This window comes from Haemaphysalis longicornis, unplaced genomic scaffold (assembly GCF_048455015.1).
Source record: "Haemaphysalis longicornis isolate Haplotype H1 unplaced genomic scaffold, Haemaphysalis longicornis Haplotype H1 scaffold_1, whole genome shotgun sequence".
Taxonomy (NCBI): Eukaryota; Metazoa; Arthropoda; class Arachnida; order Ixodida; family Ixodidae; genus Haemaphysalis; species Haemaphysalis longicornis.
In genome coordinates this window covers 353,508,577-353,525,630 of record NW_027526203.1, presented here as the reverse complement: position 1 = coordinate 353,525,630, position 17,054 = coordinate 353,508,577, and the positions used below count along the sequence as shown (strand labels likewise).

Below are 17,054 nucleotides of genomic sequence, written 5' to 3'. Positions count from 1 at the left end.
CTTTCCCACACTGCGATTAGTGGCATTACAAATCGTGAATGGTGAAACAGGATTGGTGGAGCTTGTGCAAGCAGTTTCGTGAAACAGTGTAAAAGCAGGTACATGCAAATGTAAAAAAATGTATGCGGGAACTCCTGCTGAGCACTTTTGTTTGAAAAGGTTGCGTACTTTAGCTTTTCTTTTGGCAGGTTCTTGAACTATAAATGCTTGTAAGATTTGTTTTGGTTTATAGTTCAGTCTGATGTTTCGCATGGAGAGCTATTGCCCCTTTTTCACTGTCAGGGTTTGTTTATATGCGACAGCCAGTGACGAAACCCCAAAATTACTGGCACAGTCTCCTAAATGACATCTCCAGCTGTCAGCTGCCACGCTGAGAAATCGCGCGAGTGGTTTCTACTGTTTCTCTTAGGCAGCAGCACCTCGTTTGATAGAAATGGTTTTAATGGCTATCACTTTCAAACACTTGGCACAAAAGCATAGATGACCCTTGTTTTTTTTTTTTTCCCTCTGTTTATTAGAAGTCAGAACTGGTTTCATTTGGCACTGATTTAATGCATCTGCTATGATGCGACTCTCCAGCTAGTCTACAGTTTTGCCAGTGTGTCAGTTTTTCCCTTTTCAAGCATTTTGCTGACAAGATGCATTGCATGAAGAGCAGTGCCCCAGGATGTGTTGATGCCATGCGCTCCATGACCATAGTTGTGAACCACCTACAAAAGAAAGCACAACTGTTTAAGACAGTATGAAAGTTGCATGTACAGGTATTTAGTTGCATAACACTGTGACATTGGCCTTGGTCAGCCGTTCAGTCAGTGCCATGTTACCTCAAGAACAAAACAGGAAAGCACTTGTAATATGCCCAAGGTGCTGTGTTTGTTATTCTTCATGCTGGCACATTCCTTGATTTGATTGATTGTAGGGTTTCACATGCCGACGCAACGCAGGCGATGAGGCATGCCATAGTGGAGGGCTCTGGTTTAATTTCGACCACCTGGGGATCTTTAACAACTGGCATATTTCTGCTTCTCAGCTCCATGTCACCGAACAGTGCTCATTGGCCGACCAGTTAGCCAGAGCTCATGATGTTACTGAAATATTGGAGCTGCAGATATCAGACCCTCGCAAGCTCCAGGGCAGTTGGGGCTGTTCATGCTGACTAAATGATTTCTTTAACCCCACATGTGCATTTTGCAAAAACAATCAAATTGGGGTTTCATACACTGATGCTACATGTGGGCTATGAGACATTGTAGTAGAGGGCTATGGGTCATTCGAGACCACCTGGTTATTGTTACAGTACACAACAACATTTCTGTATTTTGCCTCCTAAAAAGCCTCCAGAGCCAGAAATGAACTCTGTGACCTTGTGTCCAGTGACACTGTCCAGCGCCACACCTTCTGCAACACCCTGCAATGTTCTACCAACAGTAAGTACACATGTAGCCGCAAGGACTCTCATCTTAGTGCTGCTCGCAATAATTTTAGCAACTTCCTAGTAATTACGGATGATGCATGCACAAGCAATACCTTGCACTGTTTTGTGCTGCTGCCAAGGACTTCTGCTTCAATTCTGATCGGCTGCCGAAATGGACGCAGTCCCACCCAGTCTTCAATCACTTTGGCATCCTTAAGAAGGAAACACACGAGGAGGTTTCTTAGCATAAGGTGCATGAACTTAAATCATGTCCTCCACAAGCATGTAACAGCCACAAATGCATCACAAGTCGCTTACTTTTACAATGTGCACTGAAACACAGAGTGGATATTTTTGCATCATGTTAACTTATCAAGCATGGAAACACAAGCTCTGCAGAAATCACCAATGATTTGCTGAGTGCAACCTCTAAATGTGGAAGGCAAAAAACAGCGCAAAGAAACGACACGTGAGACGAGAAAAAGACAAACACGGGACTGTCATTACTTTATGTGTGTGCACGTAAGCACGCATGCACGCGTGCGTGCGCGCGTGTGTGTATGTGTGGGGGGGGGGTTAAAAAGAAGGTCCCCTGCACCCCGAGTAGTCCGAGTGGCGCTGGCTACCGCCCCCAAGCGCAGGAAACAAATACCTTAACATAAATACGTGAGAAAGTGGAGAGGAGAACAGCCCCGCTGGTAGTGTAGTGGTAATTGCACCAGACACATATTCTGGGGGTCAGTGGTTCGGATCCCACCTGGCAGGCATTTTTTATCCACTTTTTTTCTGTCTTTCGAAAATCTCGGTTTCAACGATAATTGACCTACCGCATTCTCCCCTTTGCTGGCCATCACAGCTGACACAGCTGGCCGTCTCCACACTGGTGCTGCTGCACATACTAATGGCCCCTCCGCCCAAGTAATTCCTCGAATGCGTCAAGGGCTGCAGTTGCATTTGTAAGCGTGCACGGTCTGGCTGTGGTTACATCTAGAATCGAAGCCCTCAGCTTTAGGCTGCTTTATTTGTGCAAGGCAGAGTCAACCGCAAACTATGTAATTTCATGAACAAACATAAACGCGCTGATACAGTTGCAGTTATGCCTCATAAATACATTCTATACCTGCCAGAAATTGTCCTCAAACTGAGGCATTGTGGAACCATACTGTAAATTATAGAGGAAAATTTTTGTTGATGGAACCAGTGTTACTTTTGGTCTGTGTACAAGGACTGCAGGCTACATTACAGCTGAAGGTCAACAAAACAAAACAAAAAACGAAATCGGGGGCCCCCATGGCTCAGTAACAAAGTTTGCATGAATCAGCCATTTGTGAACATAAATGCGTGAAGCAGATACCGTTTTTTTTTTTTTTCTCATTGTTTTCATTGTGTAGGCAATGCCCGTCTTAAATTGCAAACATTTACTGTACCTTGTAAAATCACACAATGGCTTATTTGCAACTGAGCTTGAGTCCCCGTATCTAATTGCATTCCCTCTTGGTGCTCCTTACTTCAACAAAGTGTGCAAAAGTGCTTTTATATTGTGTGGAAATCTACACTTACATTGCCTTCTGGCAATTTTCGGTTGGTTGTTTGTTTCTGTCATGCCCACAAACATTTACTGAAAGGTGAGCAAGTTTGTAATACTCATATTGTCCGTATTGACGGGCAGGCTTCTATAGCTTCGGCATCTTATTCTTTTACACATTCTCCAAAAAAGCAGGGCTCGATACTGACTAGATGGGAATACCTTTAAAAAGTCTGGTTCCCTCGAAATTTTTGTATAATTGTCAATATTCGTGGTGTTTATGTTAATAAGGTGTGACTTAATTTGTGCAGATGTGACTAGGAAACAGGGAGTGGCAGCTTAAGCCATGGAATCAGAGAGCTTTGCTTCTGTAAAGAGAACCAACATGCACTACTCTCAGCAGGGTGAGGGAAGAAGTGGTCTGATGGTATCAAGGTCTTGTGCTAACCTTTCACTTTTTCATACCTTTAGAGCTCTGGTGTTAAACATTAGAACACATCACTTTGACCTTCACAAAGAGATCAAAATAGAAAGTGACAAAAAATTTGGAGTGCACCCACTGTTTTTATCTGGCTGGTGGAAACAAAAAAATGGAAATATTTGCACCAGTTACATTACAGGTTACAGGTATAGTTTGAGCAAGTTGGTGGCAGTAAATTTGCAGTGACCAATTTTTCAAAGTTGTTTGCAGTGACCTACCGCACTCTCCCCTTTGCTTTCCTTGGCATTCTTGACTGCCAACCGTTATTTCTGTCTTAATTCAACTATATATATATACACACACACGCACGCACTCACACACGTCACCTCCTTTCAGATGTTGCCCACCAGCTGGAGCAAACACTCTCGCTTCTGGTCGCGAGGAAAGTTCAGAAGAAACTTATGGATTTTTTTAAAAATTGTGGGATGATAAAAGTGTCTGAGAACACCGTGTGCCATGATTCACAATGGCTGGTGGGAATCATGGCAGTGGACAGCGGAACAAGGTTTGTTTTAATACAGCGTGACTGGCACCTGCACTGCATTATTCTGTTCGCATTTACTTTTTTTTAGTGATTTGGGTTTCCGAGCCTTGCAAACCATTAGTTTGCAGTTTACATTAAAGCTTCTTGCCAATCCGTAGCGTGAAACCGTATTTATAGGCATAATTGACGTTCGGATTTTGCAACGGCCGCATTTTACGCTTTTTCACGGTCCTGAGCAAGTCGTTTAATTGGGGTTCTACTGTGTGTGTGCGTGTGCGTGTGCGTGTGCGTGCGTGCGTGCTGCCAACTCTTTGTGGGGCTAAAGACTAAACCGATAGAATGAACTTTACCAGAACTGCTGTATGGCCAGTTTTTACACAGCAGGGGATTGAAGGACCCAACTTAGACCTTGGCATTTATTGTGCAGTTTCTTTGCAGCAAGCAGAGCCCGCTTAAGAAGAAAAGCATGCAGTTGGCCAACTAAGTTACAGCAACTTCTCGTAGAACAAAAAAAGTTGCGAGCGGAGAAACTACTATGCTTATTTTTTCTTCTATGGCTGGCAATGGCAAACCGCAAGTAAAGAGTTGCACCTCTCCTTGAAATGTAAGGGCGTGCACCAGCTGAAACACCCCCACCCCAGAGAGGAACCGTTTCAGAGTGGATGCTGTACGGGTAGATGAACGAACCTTGAGGCTTGGCAGTACAGAGGTGCACGTGTTCCATATGTAGTCTCTGTCATGCTGCGACACTCCCATATTCCAGTCGCCAAGCTGCTTTGTGCCACCCAGGGTGACATACTCCGTCCTGAAAATTTTCCGGCATTACCCAGCAGAGCAAAGCCCGATGAACCCGCATGCAAGCTTTTTGCAAGTTTCTGCAGTGCTTCAATAGCAAACAGGAGTGGTCTGCCTGCAGACATTTCTCTGGCAGCCAGCACAGGGAAGCTGCTTCTCCACCTGCTTGTTACACTGGCAGCCAAGTGACCAAGTTCAAAATTGCTCGGGGCAGCAGCTACCTGCTACTGTTTCTTTTTTTCTTTAATCAGTTCTTTGGCTTTACACACGGCAACTTTTGCATATAATCTTGCTTGCTATGGCATACAGCAATTCGTCTATCTGGCTGACAAAGCCGTTTTTAAATTCTTGCACTCCTGTCAGTAACTGAGTGGAAAGTATAAATATTTTTTCCAGCTGAACATGCTAATAACTGTATGAAAAGTATAAATACTTTCCCTACAGTTATCCACAGTTAAATAATAAGCATATCTGCCAATTTTATACCGCCATTCTCTTGAAGAAAAAAAAGCACAAAGAAAAGATTATCCAGTTCCAGCATAATTTTTACATTTACCCTTTCAGCCCTGGATTTTTTATTTCAAGCGAAAATTGTTTTTTTTGCGTGTTTTTGTACAGCTTTGGACCTCAGAAACACAGAAATGAAAAATTACACTAATAGTGCAAGTATTTAATTATTCACAGGTATGACAATTAAGTCATTAGGCAATTAAAAAAAATTTTATTGTAAAAAAAGAATTTTTTTATTTTTGTCGTAAAATCTATGGCACCCTCATCTTACATAATGAAATATAAAGCTGGTAATCCAAGTACTTACAGATTTATAGACATTTTGACAAACCGGAATTTCCGTTTCCTTACCCGCCTGGTCGTCATACCCTGTGTCCACTGAAGCTTCTTCTGTTTTATATCGTCCCGCCTCGCGAAAACTCAACAATGCAGATGTATATCCCAAGAGGCACCTTTGAAGCACCCTCGCCCAGAAAACTAGCAGTTTTCGTTTTGTTCTTAAGATGCTAGAGGATATTATGTGTTGTGCAATCAAAAGACGATGCCAGGGCCGAAAGGGTTAACAGCAGTAACTGTGCTTTTATACAGTTGTTTCTAGGTAAGCTTTAAGAAACTCATTTTCAACACAAAGATGCAAGAAGCTGAGAATTAATATGCTTTTAAGGCTGGATTAGCTGCTTCAAATAATAATGTGTGACAGTGGGGAGAACGTTATTCTATTACATTTTCACTTCTGAATTAGAACAGCATGGTAGCTTTCATTTTATGCTTCACAAAATTTCTCCTGTTACACTCTGCTCTTGCTTCACTATTTTCCAGCTGGAACAGCTACCAGTTTACAGCTACGTAACCATGTCTGCAAGCAAATCTACTCAGGCCAGGTATGTGTTTAAAAAGGCAAGCTACTCAACACCGAGCATTTAATAAGCTGCTTCAAAACTTGTCAGTGAAGCCACAGGTCGCTCTGTCAAGCAGTAAATGAGCTGCACAGAAAGCCAGCACGCTCCCGGCTGGTAAATAAATGCCCTGACATTGAGGCACACTGGTTTGTGCTTTTGTTGTGTATTTCCTTGTGGCTATCATCTTCTAGGTACTTTGCCCGCGAAAACTGATCTGGAATGATGGCCAAGATATATGGGTGGCAACAGAGCTGGGCTCGTTGAATAAACGTGTGTGAGCTATATGAATGCTGCGCAGTTACATGAAACAGCAGAATAGCAAGGGACACTTCCAGTAAAGGGGGTAAAATAAAAATGGGGCAACAGTGATCAGCTGCATTTCCACACAAAGCTTCCAAAGGGGGGACACACCACACAGCCTGCAAAGCCTGCATTTTGCCTCAATTTCCTTCCCACAAACACATACAGAGCTGTGAATATCGGGCACTGTTCGCTCGGACAATGGTGCGAACACTCAGTGCAAAGAGGTCAAAGTTCATACAAGCACATTCCACTTCTGCCTTAAATGCTGAGCCTACCTAGCAGAGCCACACTTACAATGGGTATGCACTTATTACTGCAAGTAATAAGTAATTTGTTAAGGTGGGGCAAAAGAAGTCCCCTTTATTTCAAACTCCAGGTATAAAATACAAGCCACATGACTGCGGAGTTAATTACAAGAGGGCTACAGGGGGGGGTTGAGTATACCTACCCTGGAAGGATGTAACAGCCATCAGCATAATAAAACTGGGTCACCCAGGGAGCAAAAACCTACGAAGTATAATAAGAGCACCATTCATTAGGAACCACAGACCACCCGTCCTCAAAACAGGTGTCTTTCATACATTTTGTTTTCTATAGTTGTGTGTTCTTTCCAAAATTTGTGGACGATTTTTCAGCCTGCCCTTTGAATGCATTCTTGAGTACTTTTATCCCCCCAATTTAGCGGGTTTTTTTTTTTTTTTTTACAGTGAAGCTGTCTATGGCTAGTATTCAGCAGATCATCTCTGGTGACAGACCGAGCACAGACCAACAATTTTCAGCGTATGAAAAAAAAAAAAAGGTTTTCAAGCTCTCCATATTTTGATACAAGACTGCTTTTATTGCCTCTGAAAAAATGCTTTCCTAACAATGCATTTGTGTCTAGAGGCGAAGCCGACTTTAAGGGGACCGGTGCAAGCTTGGTCTTAGTAAGCTTGCTTTCCACATTGTGTGTGGCACAGTGAAGCCTGGCCATCTATGGAGGGAGTTTGGTTACCCACCCACTATATCTCCTCTCCACCGCCGCTTTTTACCCAAGTCGGGTATCCTTCTCACCACGTGTGGTGTCTTTCTCCCCCATGACATTGTGCAAAGCTGTGCACTCTTCAGCGGCTACCTGTGCAGCGCATCAGAGCCTGTGCCGTGACTGGTGTAGCTGCGCTGTAATAAAATGTAATTATCTCTACCTACAAATCGTGTGTGTCCTCAGTCTTTGTTGTAGAGATCACACCACTGTCCTTTTCAACATAGCCAATCCTCAATAGTACGGCTGAACTCCAAAATAGCAAATCCCACCAGAGTGCCAGCTTCACTGACTTCCCTCCTGAAAAGGTGGAAGGGCTGTGGAGATCTTTCTTCAGTTTTGTGTGGAATTTTGAAGCTTGACTTACACATGCACTGCCTGAGCAACAATAGCACTTACCTTGATGACCTGACCCCTGACAGGGGTCAACAGTGGATCATTCGTGAGTTCTTTGGCTCTGAGACCACTGCAGTTGACCACCACATCAAAATCACTAAGTTCTCGCAGGTCTTTTATCACTTGGTTCCTGATTTGCCCACACTGTCGAATTATCCTGAAAAGAAAGTGCCTCAATGGAAATTACTGGACAGTACAAACTGAGGAACACTTACTGGCCAGTCAACCATTTCAAGTACTTCCTAGGGTCTGCGAGGATGCTGTTGTAGAAAATTCCGTGTCTGTAAATAGACCAACCAACTTGTTAAAAAAAGATATTGGAAAAATACACAGCGCACCTAACTTCAGGGTTTTAATACACACGAGCTACTTAAGATGTATGTTTTACAAAAAAAGAAAAACACAGCCTTAAAGCAGTTAAGTCGTTTCCGCGCATGGGTTATACAACAAGGCAGACAAGGGCAACGTAGTGTAATACACTATTATTGTGTGACCAATCATCTCAACACACCACTGCTACATCATCAGGTGCGCCATAGTGAAAGGTTCTGTATTAAACGGGGGCCACCCATGTTTTTTACCATGCCCACAACTTCGTGTACATCGGCATTTCCAATTTCCACCAAGAACCTTAGTTGCCATGGGCTTGTTTTGAATCAGGAACTTTGTATGCACCTAATCCACTGCAACGCCACGTCTCCAAAGCCAGTAGCTAAACTTGAAACGTTGGTTACCGTCATACTTTCTCGTTATGTACTTTCACTGTTACGTACTCTCATACTCAGGCTGAGAAAATGTCAACCAAAATGTTAACCAACTCTCACGCTCTATAGTTTCACACTCTGCAAATAACATCCACCTCAATGAACAATGAAGCTTCAGCAACGACACCCACTGCTACTTTTATGGGTTTCCATTCGAAACAAAAAATTTTTAGGTATATACATGCATGTATATCTGATCAAAAATGCCAGACTTAATTGTAACTATTTGCTGCTCATGCTTCTCACTCTTTTCACATGCTTCTCAATCTTCACTGCTTATAAAAAAATTCCCAAAAGCCCTCACCCTCCTTTATCATAAGAGCTACTATAATTCAGAGAAAGATTAGGTTTACTTGTATTTTGGAGGAAAGTTCCGAAGCTCATGTTCAGCAATTTGTCTCAGGCCGACGCAGAGTTCCTTCATTGTGCCATTCTGCAAGAGAGTAAAAAGGCAGACTGTCAATTGCTTCCCACGTGCTCCACTTTTCACAGCTGACACACCATCGTTTAGTGCTCAATATTGCCGCGAACCATGCATTGGGTTTGTTTGTTTTATTTTTGCTGACCGGCTGCGCCGGGCTGTGTTATCCGTGTGCCAAGTGAAGCCCGTGTTCCATTCTTTATTTTTATGCCGCACATGTTATCTCTTTTGATAGGGGGCCTACAAGAATTTGACGTTTACAATTGTCTATAAATCCGGCAGCAAACACACCGATGCCCAGAGGCAATTTATTATTCTGTTAAAGAATTCATTTCTCTCTCATAGGCTCTTTTGCGCTTAGGTGTGAGGGCAAATATAGTGCACAAGCTTCCCATTTATGCGATTGAACAGATGTTTTTATGCAGACATATTTGGTGAAGACGCTGATAAAGTAATTTTATTTACACGTGCCCACTCAAACTGCAGGTGGGTAATAAGTTAGTTGCTTCCAATCCCAGAAACAGCAATTTTTTTTTTTTTTTTTCTAAACCACAACACTCTCTTGAAGATAATTTTTCTGCCTTGCTGGCAATATCTGAAAAAGTTTTACCACATAAGTAAAGAAAATCAGAGAGCCAATCACACCGTATGGTCTTAATTAACTAAAGATATAAAAAATATATTAGTACAGTGGAGTAATTTTAATGTCTAGACAGCTACACCATACGACCATGGCCTAGACAGTGTCAAATGTATGAAAATATCTCCTCTACAGCAAGAAAAACCACATGCGTGGAATAAAATGCCCTGACACGATGAAATCAAAACACACCTCCTCTATTCAAAAAAAGATAAATTAGGTGAAGCATTTGTAGGGTGGAATCAGCTTATGCTTAGTAACTTTTTGAACAATAATCACACACTACAGGTAACGGTTTGCAATTGGCACTGCAGAAATTTTCCTTAATAGAGAAAACACGTTCTGAAAACATAACGTCAGAAACTTTGTGACACATTCTCAATATATGCTTCACAGACTGCATGCATGGACTCCATTTCTAGGTTGCATGAATTACTACTGTAAGTGCCCTTTATCAAAAGTTACTCATCTGAGTGAAGTGCTCTGTTTACATAAGTTTACTAACAGCCTTTCACATTACTCCTAGCCTCTTAATCCGGCCAATTTTCAAAATGCTCGCTTTAGCTTTTAACCTATTCAGAGTAATAAACTTGCACATTTCTTTTTCATCTCCCAGCAGCATCATCAATTTACAGCATGTACAGCCATGAATAAATGAAATATAAACCTAAATATGAACCAGGATACACAAATTACACGACCGCATTTCATGCAACTCAAATTATCACAGGGCTCACGTTACTATAATGAAAGGTAATAAAATTTTATTAGGCTGTTTGAACCGAGCTATTACTTGACGTTGAAGAACCATAATCTTCGATTTAGCTTGGGTTCATAATTTTGGGTTTGTATCTCACGTGTCCATCACAGCACAATCCATACAGCGGGACTAACAAAAAGAAAATGAGTGAGGAAGCAGTTGATTATTCATTGTTCCAGGGAAAACTGGCAAAGTGGCTATTTTCAGCAGCTTGCAGCAGGAATAGTGTGGTTTTGTAACTGTGATAGGGCTTCATTGTTCAGGCTATTTTAAATCGTTTGATACAAACAGCAATGCAAACATAAAATATTTGAAGGAAACAAAATGATGACTACATACAGTTATGCAGCAGAGCATGAAGCCTGCTTCTGACGCATTATTTCACAAACATCTGCGTCTGGTATGGCATTAGTATGGCCAACTCAGTGGCAAAGCAAAATGCTGCAAAATACTAGCTGCTACTTGGCCCAACATGTCTTCTTATGGGTGCAACCATACCCATATTTTCACTTTGCTTTAAATTTAAGAGACGCAAAAGGCTCCTTGGTTGATATTCTTCGGCTCACCTTGCACTGTGTGCAAGCTTTACAGAGTTTTTAAAATCGAAGTGTCTCGGTGACCTTTTTTGCCACAGGCGTGACATTCGCAGTGGCATGCAGCAGCAGTTGGCACAAATGGCTCAGCAGTTCTACCACTGCATCAACCCAAAAAGCACGAATTAATCAGAGATTGTCCATGTTTTCCTTTTTTTCCCCCCTGCACTGGAACACTGGAGGAGGGTTGTGATTTTGCTGACTATACCACCAGCTTCTCTGGGTCGCCAGAAGTGAGAGCATAGCCGGACAGCCTCTTGATCCCGGCTGCTTCACCCTGGTTGCCACGCAGCAGCATCTCGTAGTGCCTGAACGTTGTCCTGAACCACTCCCTGGGAGAAGAGGCAACGCAAGTTTTGGCTCACGAGTGGTTGCAAACGGTTTCTACAATGCCCACAGTGTTTGGGCCAGACGAGAATAATCGCAAGTTATGCCCTGCTACCATGTGATGTCTCACAACATGAAAAGGGTAGACCAAAAACTTGGTGTGTATCTGGTATTTGGGCCCCTTGCATTCTCTGACTTATGTGCTCAAAGGTAATGAGCCTGAGAAAGGAGCATACAGAACACGGCATTAGACCAAATTCACAGACCTCACAATCGTTATTTAAATATACTGTATTTCTTCCAATATAAGGCGAGGTTTCTTTCCGAAATCCGTGGTCTCAAAAGTTATACCTCGCCTTATATTCGAAGCTCAGAAATATACTTTTTTCTTTTTTTGACTCTCCAAACTGCACCCTTGCCTTATAAGCGTGACCGCCTTGTACTCGAATGAATACGGTACTCTCCTGCAATAGGGTTTATGTTGCCCAGTCAGGGAGGTGCATCTATTAAAGAATGCACAAGCACTGCACATGCCTCTACAGTAATACCGGCGGCAGCCTGGTGTTATCCAGTGCACATTGTACTCCAGGTATAAACGGCACGACCATTGTGGGACAAGTGCCTTAGTGAACCATCGCCGTTTATCACTGACAAAGAAATCGATTTCGCAGGGGAACAAGCTGCACATGTGAAAGTGGTTTTCTTCTGTGCCAGAGTGAGGCGAAGAGGGGTGGGGATTCTATCTGCAGCAAAAAAAAAAGCTTATATAGTAAGGGAATTTTCTTCAAATAAAGATCAGCTGTAAGTCTAGCAATCATCTACATGTTCCCTTGTTCTCCCTTTCTATTGGTTTTACTTTGTTATTAAATATAGGGCAAGTTTCTTTTGAAAAACTTTTGGCACAGGGTTCGCCTGTATTTGCAAACACAGGCAAGAGGCACATTTTTCATGACAGACTTTATTTTATCCACAAACAGGCATTACACTTGTCACATTACAATACGGTCACTCACACTAGGCCTCGGAGCTTCTACTCAATTCAAATTTTCATTCTACATGGCACACTTGTTGACTGGGAACTGAGCTCTGTAACACTCCCCTCTACCCTCTCACCCTCCTAGCTCCCTCTACTGCCATTATTACTTGTCACACTCATCGTCACAAGCATCGCACTGCACTTTAAATGATTAAACAATTCCAAGGTAACATTAGTGGTCCATTGCTAGGGTTGCTCCTAAGCTTTGTGTACTCAGTAGACTTCCTTTTTTTTTTGCTTGTTACGTAAATTGCATTACAGACTAAGCTCTGTACATTAGAAAGAATATTTTCATTCCTGGTAAAGTTTGAGAAAGAATAAGGGACGAACCTGCTTTGTGCAAGTCGTTAGCAGTGCAAATATAAGGCAATATTATTTTCCATCTAAAATGAAGGGTCCTACATATATGTTCTCTTCCACAGTAAGTAAGCCAAAAACGTTAGGTCATGTGTCGTTGGAAATGAAAATGAATCCCCCCCCCCCCCCCCTCAATGATGTGACATAGGTGACACACTCCACCATCATTTCACATACAAGTTAAGGAAACAGCCAGTGATGTAGTTCAGCATGATTTGTGTCATTAGCATAAGGAAAGTGTTGTGTTCTAGACAATTCATAGCTAAGCTAAAACCTCTCACCAACCTAAAAATTCCAGTTCCACTATTTACACCTAATGGAAACACCAAACTTAGCCATATTATATAACATGAACTGTGCCTAAAAGGCAAAAAAAAACACACACACACAGAAATTTAATGCTGCTTTGTACATACACTAGTACCTCAGGAAAATTGCTCTCATTAGAAAATTTTTTTAGCTGTTATCACTTTTTTGAAAAGCTTCACCAAACTTCACTGATGGATTTAATGAAAACAATTTTTTTTAGTGCAGGATAATTAGAACCCATACCTTGCAACATCGAGTGATGGTCCTATATTTTCATCAGGACGAAAAAAGCCAGCAGCACCAAAGCTCAGTGTGTCTTCAATGAATCGATCAGCAAAAAGAGTGACCGAACAGCCTGGGATGCTCTTTTGGATACAAAGGGCTGTGGAGAGCCCAATCACGCCAGCACCTACCACGGCCACCTGGGCCTGGTCTCCCATGCTGGCACGGCCTCGCTGGGCAGCCATCTGCAAGGGACACGCACGCATGAGCATGCACTCATTACAGCACAAACACATGCGACCACTCTTATTCTCAAGAGCATATGCGGAGGCAGTGGCTAGTTGTTTTGGCCTTGTACCCAAGGTCGGACACTTAAGCACATCCCTACATGTGAGTACAGTTATGCCACACATTTCCAGACTATGCATCACGTGTTTTCTCACCCCTAGAAAAGCAACTGGCAGAAGCAGGGCCATCAGGACGATACAGCACACTATGCTCCCCACCTCTAAAAGCCATCATTTTTCCACAGAGCTCTTCATTACGTATGCTAATTAATCCAGCAAGTATATGCATCATAGCAGCAATGTATGTTGCCCTTGTGAAGCCAGGCCTTTTGCTTCACTGGAAACACATGCACAGCTGTGCACAAATGGGGTAGCTAAAAAACAGGGTAAAAAGTGCATGCTTTCTAGAGCAAGTGCTCTAGACAGCCATAAAATATTCTGGGCAAGGTACCACTTATGCTGTAAAACTTTCCCAGCATTTGCCAGTGTGCTGGTGCACTAAGCCATCATCATAGTGGTCATAAACCACCCAGCATATTACTCCCACAGCAACCTACACAGTTCCCCACAAATGCAACCAAGTAATGACAGGCCATATTCTCTGCCATGGCAATCTCTGTGTCCAGTATAACGACCTTTTCCACCAGCTCCTACTTACCATTGTCTAGGCCAGCTGTATTCGGCCATTACTTGCCGGCCCCCAATTTCCAGAAATCCACCTGAGTAGCACAACTAATCACCCACTCCCTCATGGCAGCTGTCCATAGAACCTGCAGCTCATTCCTGAGAACACCCTTTTTAACAAGCAATCTTCCTTCCTCACACCTTCCTCACCTCTTGCACTCATGCGTAAACTCGTAAGCCTGGGTACGGTCCACAATATACCCTGTGGCCTCCCTATGACCCTGCCCCCAGCAGAAATTTAGGTGCTAGTGAATGAATGAATTTCACACCTCACTTTGGGAGAGGGGAAGAGTAATTGTTGTATGTAATGCTTTTAGCACATAGAAATTGTATTGCTCTCTGAGAACAAAACAACAAACTTCAAAGCTGTATCTGATCATGAGGGGTCAGCAAAATTTCATATAGCAAAATTTATGCCTTGGGGCAATCGTTTTGTTATGGTAGATTGCATGTACCATAGACATAAAATAATTTACTGTAAATGTGGCCATAACAGCTCCAAGGAGCGTTGTATTACCCAAAATATCGAAACCCTTTGTCAAGAGTGAGCAAAGAGTTTTTCACAGCCTTCCGTGGGAACACATTCCTGCATGCAACACACTGCCCCCAATGAGTGAAGGGAAGTGCAAGCTAGAACGCTGACCTCCCGCGGAGGTGTTGAGAAAGGAAGGAAGTGCGGATGCAACAAGCGTTAACGGAAAGTAGGATTTAAGGGATGGCGAGAAAGTGACTTTTCTAGATTACAGTGGCCCCAGACTACCACTTTCGCCTTGCCTTCGACTCCCCCCCCACCCCCTCCCCTCAAAAATATTCAAGCAGATATCCACGAACCACGGTGATCACGTCCTAAATGCGATAGCATGTACTACAGGGCGACCTCTACTTTAGTTCTCTATCCCACCATCCCCTGCTCGAGCAGGGGATGGTCGAGCAGGGGATGGTGGGATAGAAAAGTAATAAGGACGCGCCAAGAGTGTTGACTTCCCCTTCCGTCCCTTCACCAGCAGACCCGGCGATTCCAGCTCGGCACGGCATTAGATGCGCGCGTGTAGGTTGCCTCAGGGCGCTTTCAGCGTGCACGCGCAGAACAGGGTGAACAGCAGCCACAGATGCGCCTTTGACGGGCATGCTATCACGGTGTGCTCTGTACTGTCTCTGCATACGTACGATGTTGCTGCCAACCAATTAACCACAGGAACCACGCACGCACTGTACAATGTCTAACAACGCGCTTAGAACAGCGGGAGGCAAGGCAGGGGACGAACTGATAGCAGCGTCTTATCCAAACAGGACGCCCTTCCATTGAGAAGGAAATACAAATACTGCCAGGCCTCTCAAGCTTGGACGTTCCCTGTCTTCCCTATAGGCGGCGTAAAAATCGACGCCCCGAGTGACCAACCTAAAGCGCTGTTTTCGACCATCAAGCCCACCAGACGGCGCAGGCAAAATGTTACTTTTGGTATAGAATACAAAACATTCATTCCGTGACTCAAAGAGCCCACACAGTTCGCTTACAATGTGTTATTTAAAAATACTATTAACAAGTTTCGCATCAAACATCCGTTGAGCAAAAATGTACGCAACTTTTTACGAACAGCCGACTGGTGCACCACCTCGTTTCTGAATTCGCAACCACAAAGCCGCCAATTCAAATTGAAACCGCTGCAACGGCCGACCGTTTCAATGTGCGCGGAGCACCGGTTTCGTGACTGTTATTAGGCAGTTTTAGCATATCGTTACCGTGTTTGCGTTACTCTTTACCGTGTTACCGGAAGCCGCTGGCGACGGTGAAGCCTGTGCCGGTAAGTTACCGTTCGCGGTAACTCTCGCGCTGTGCACTCACACGGTAAACGGTAACGCAAACACGGTACCGATTGCTGTTATGTGCTTTTGCGTCCATCAGTTGTTGAGAGGACTGGCAAAACACGGGAATTGAGTGCTTGTGGAATGACAAATGTGGGAAATTCCGCATCGGAAGGCAGCTGTCGAGGCCAGAATATTCGATTCTTCCAACAGAAGGTGAGTGTTATGCACTCCGCTAGAAAGACGGTGCAAAGGAAACCGTTGTCGCCGTCAGTACTTCATTTGTGCCCTTCGTTCGAAATCTTAGCGCAAGTGAACGAGTTGTTATGGCAAAAAAAAAAAAAATGTTGTCACGAAAGCGACGTACAATTGCAGCGATCGAAATGAAATGATGTCCTGGCCTCTGTAAACTTGCGGATGTCAATAAACGATTTGTTCTCACTTGCTGCTCACTGTGGTCTGTGCCAGTCGAGGCCATCTGGTCACCTGGCGTAACATCACTTCACTAGCGCGGCGCAAGTAAACACGCGACCAGCGTGCCAGCCAGGAGCCAGCAGGAGCAGCCACGGCCGGACTCGACGCCCCTTTCGCGCGCGGGAGGAGGAGAGTCGAGTCCGGCCGTGGAGCAGCGAGCCGGCGGCCGCCGTGCGAGGGCAGCCATGTTATTATGGAGCTCAAGCGGCCTGTGCAAAAAGCATCCGCCATGTTTACAAAGCCGTGTTTACAGCGCCATCAAGCGGGCGTACTGGGTAGTTCACGACGCCGCCACTACGCTTTTTCTGGCACTACAGGCAAAGCTAGACCTTTGCTTCTCTAAAATCCTCCCTGTTCTGTGATACTGCCCTCCGGCGGGTTCATTGCCGTGCCTCTGCTAGAGGCCGCCACTGGCCGCTGCTCGGCCGCCGTTCGTGAGTGGGGAGCGAGCGAACCTTGCTTTGATAGAGAGACGGAGCATGCTGCGGCGGAGTGGGCTCTCGCTTCGGGCAATCGGATGGCTAGATTGTTGTTGTTGTTGTGGAACAT

General features: G+C 44.0%; 1 protein-coding gene and 1 long non-coding RNA gene across 3 annotated transcripts; one reads left to right on the top strand and one right to left on the bottom strand.

Annotated features, from left to right (window-relative positions):
* Nucleotides 1-487: 487 nt before the first annotated feature.
* LOC144154897 (D-aspartate oxidase-like) lies at nt 488-15,553 on the bottom strand. 2 transcript variants are annotated; one of them, XM_077686000.1, is made up of 10 exons: nt 15,396-15,553; nt 13,279-13,502; nt 11,215-11,338; nt 8,946-9,025; nt 8,044-8,109; nt 7,832-7,985; nt 6,860-6,918; nt 4,592-4,709; nt 1,528-1,626; nt 488-710 (listed from the first exon to the last, which is right to left on the bottom strand). In XM_077686000.1, exons 2-10 carry the CDS (start codon nt 13,500-13,502, stop codon nt 585-587), a joined length of 1,050 nt encoding a protein of 349 aa, XP_077542126.1. In that variant the 5' UTR covers nt 15,396-15,553; the 3' UTR covers nt 488-584. The 2 variants fall into 2 exon arrangements, with proteins under 2 accessions (XP_077542126.1, XP_077542125.1); XM_077685999.1 differs by lacking the exon at nt 15,396-15,553 and adding an exon at nt 14,203-15,028.
* LOC144154898 (uncharacterized) lies at nt 5,671-7,312 on the top strand. Its single transcript, XR_013319469.1, has 3 exons — nt 5,671-5,807; nt 6,029-6,090; nt 7,119-7,312. It is a non-coding gene; the product is annotated as an uncharacterized LOC144154898 (long non-coding RNA).
* Nucleotides 15,554-17,054: the final 1,501 nt, after the last annotated feature.

What these genes read in the sequence shown, in the direction of transcription:
- LOC144154897 (XM_077685999.1), bottom strand. An exon ending in TTGAAATGGTTGACTGGCCA is followed by an intron (nt 7,986 to 8,043) that starts GTAAGTGTTCCT and finishes CTTTCTTTTCAG; the next exon opens with GATAATTCGACAGTGTGGGC. An exon ending in TCAGGGGTCAGGTCATCAAG is followed by an intron (nt 6,919 to 7,831) that starts GTAAGTGCTATT and finishes TATACTTCGTAG; the next exon opens with GTTTTTGCTCCCTGGGTGAC.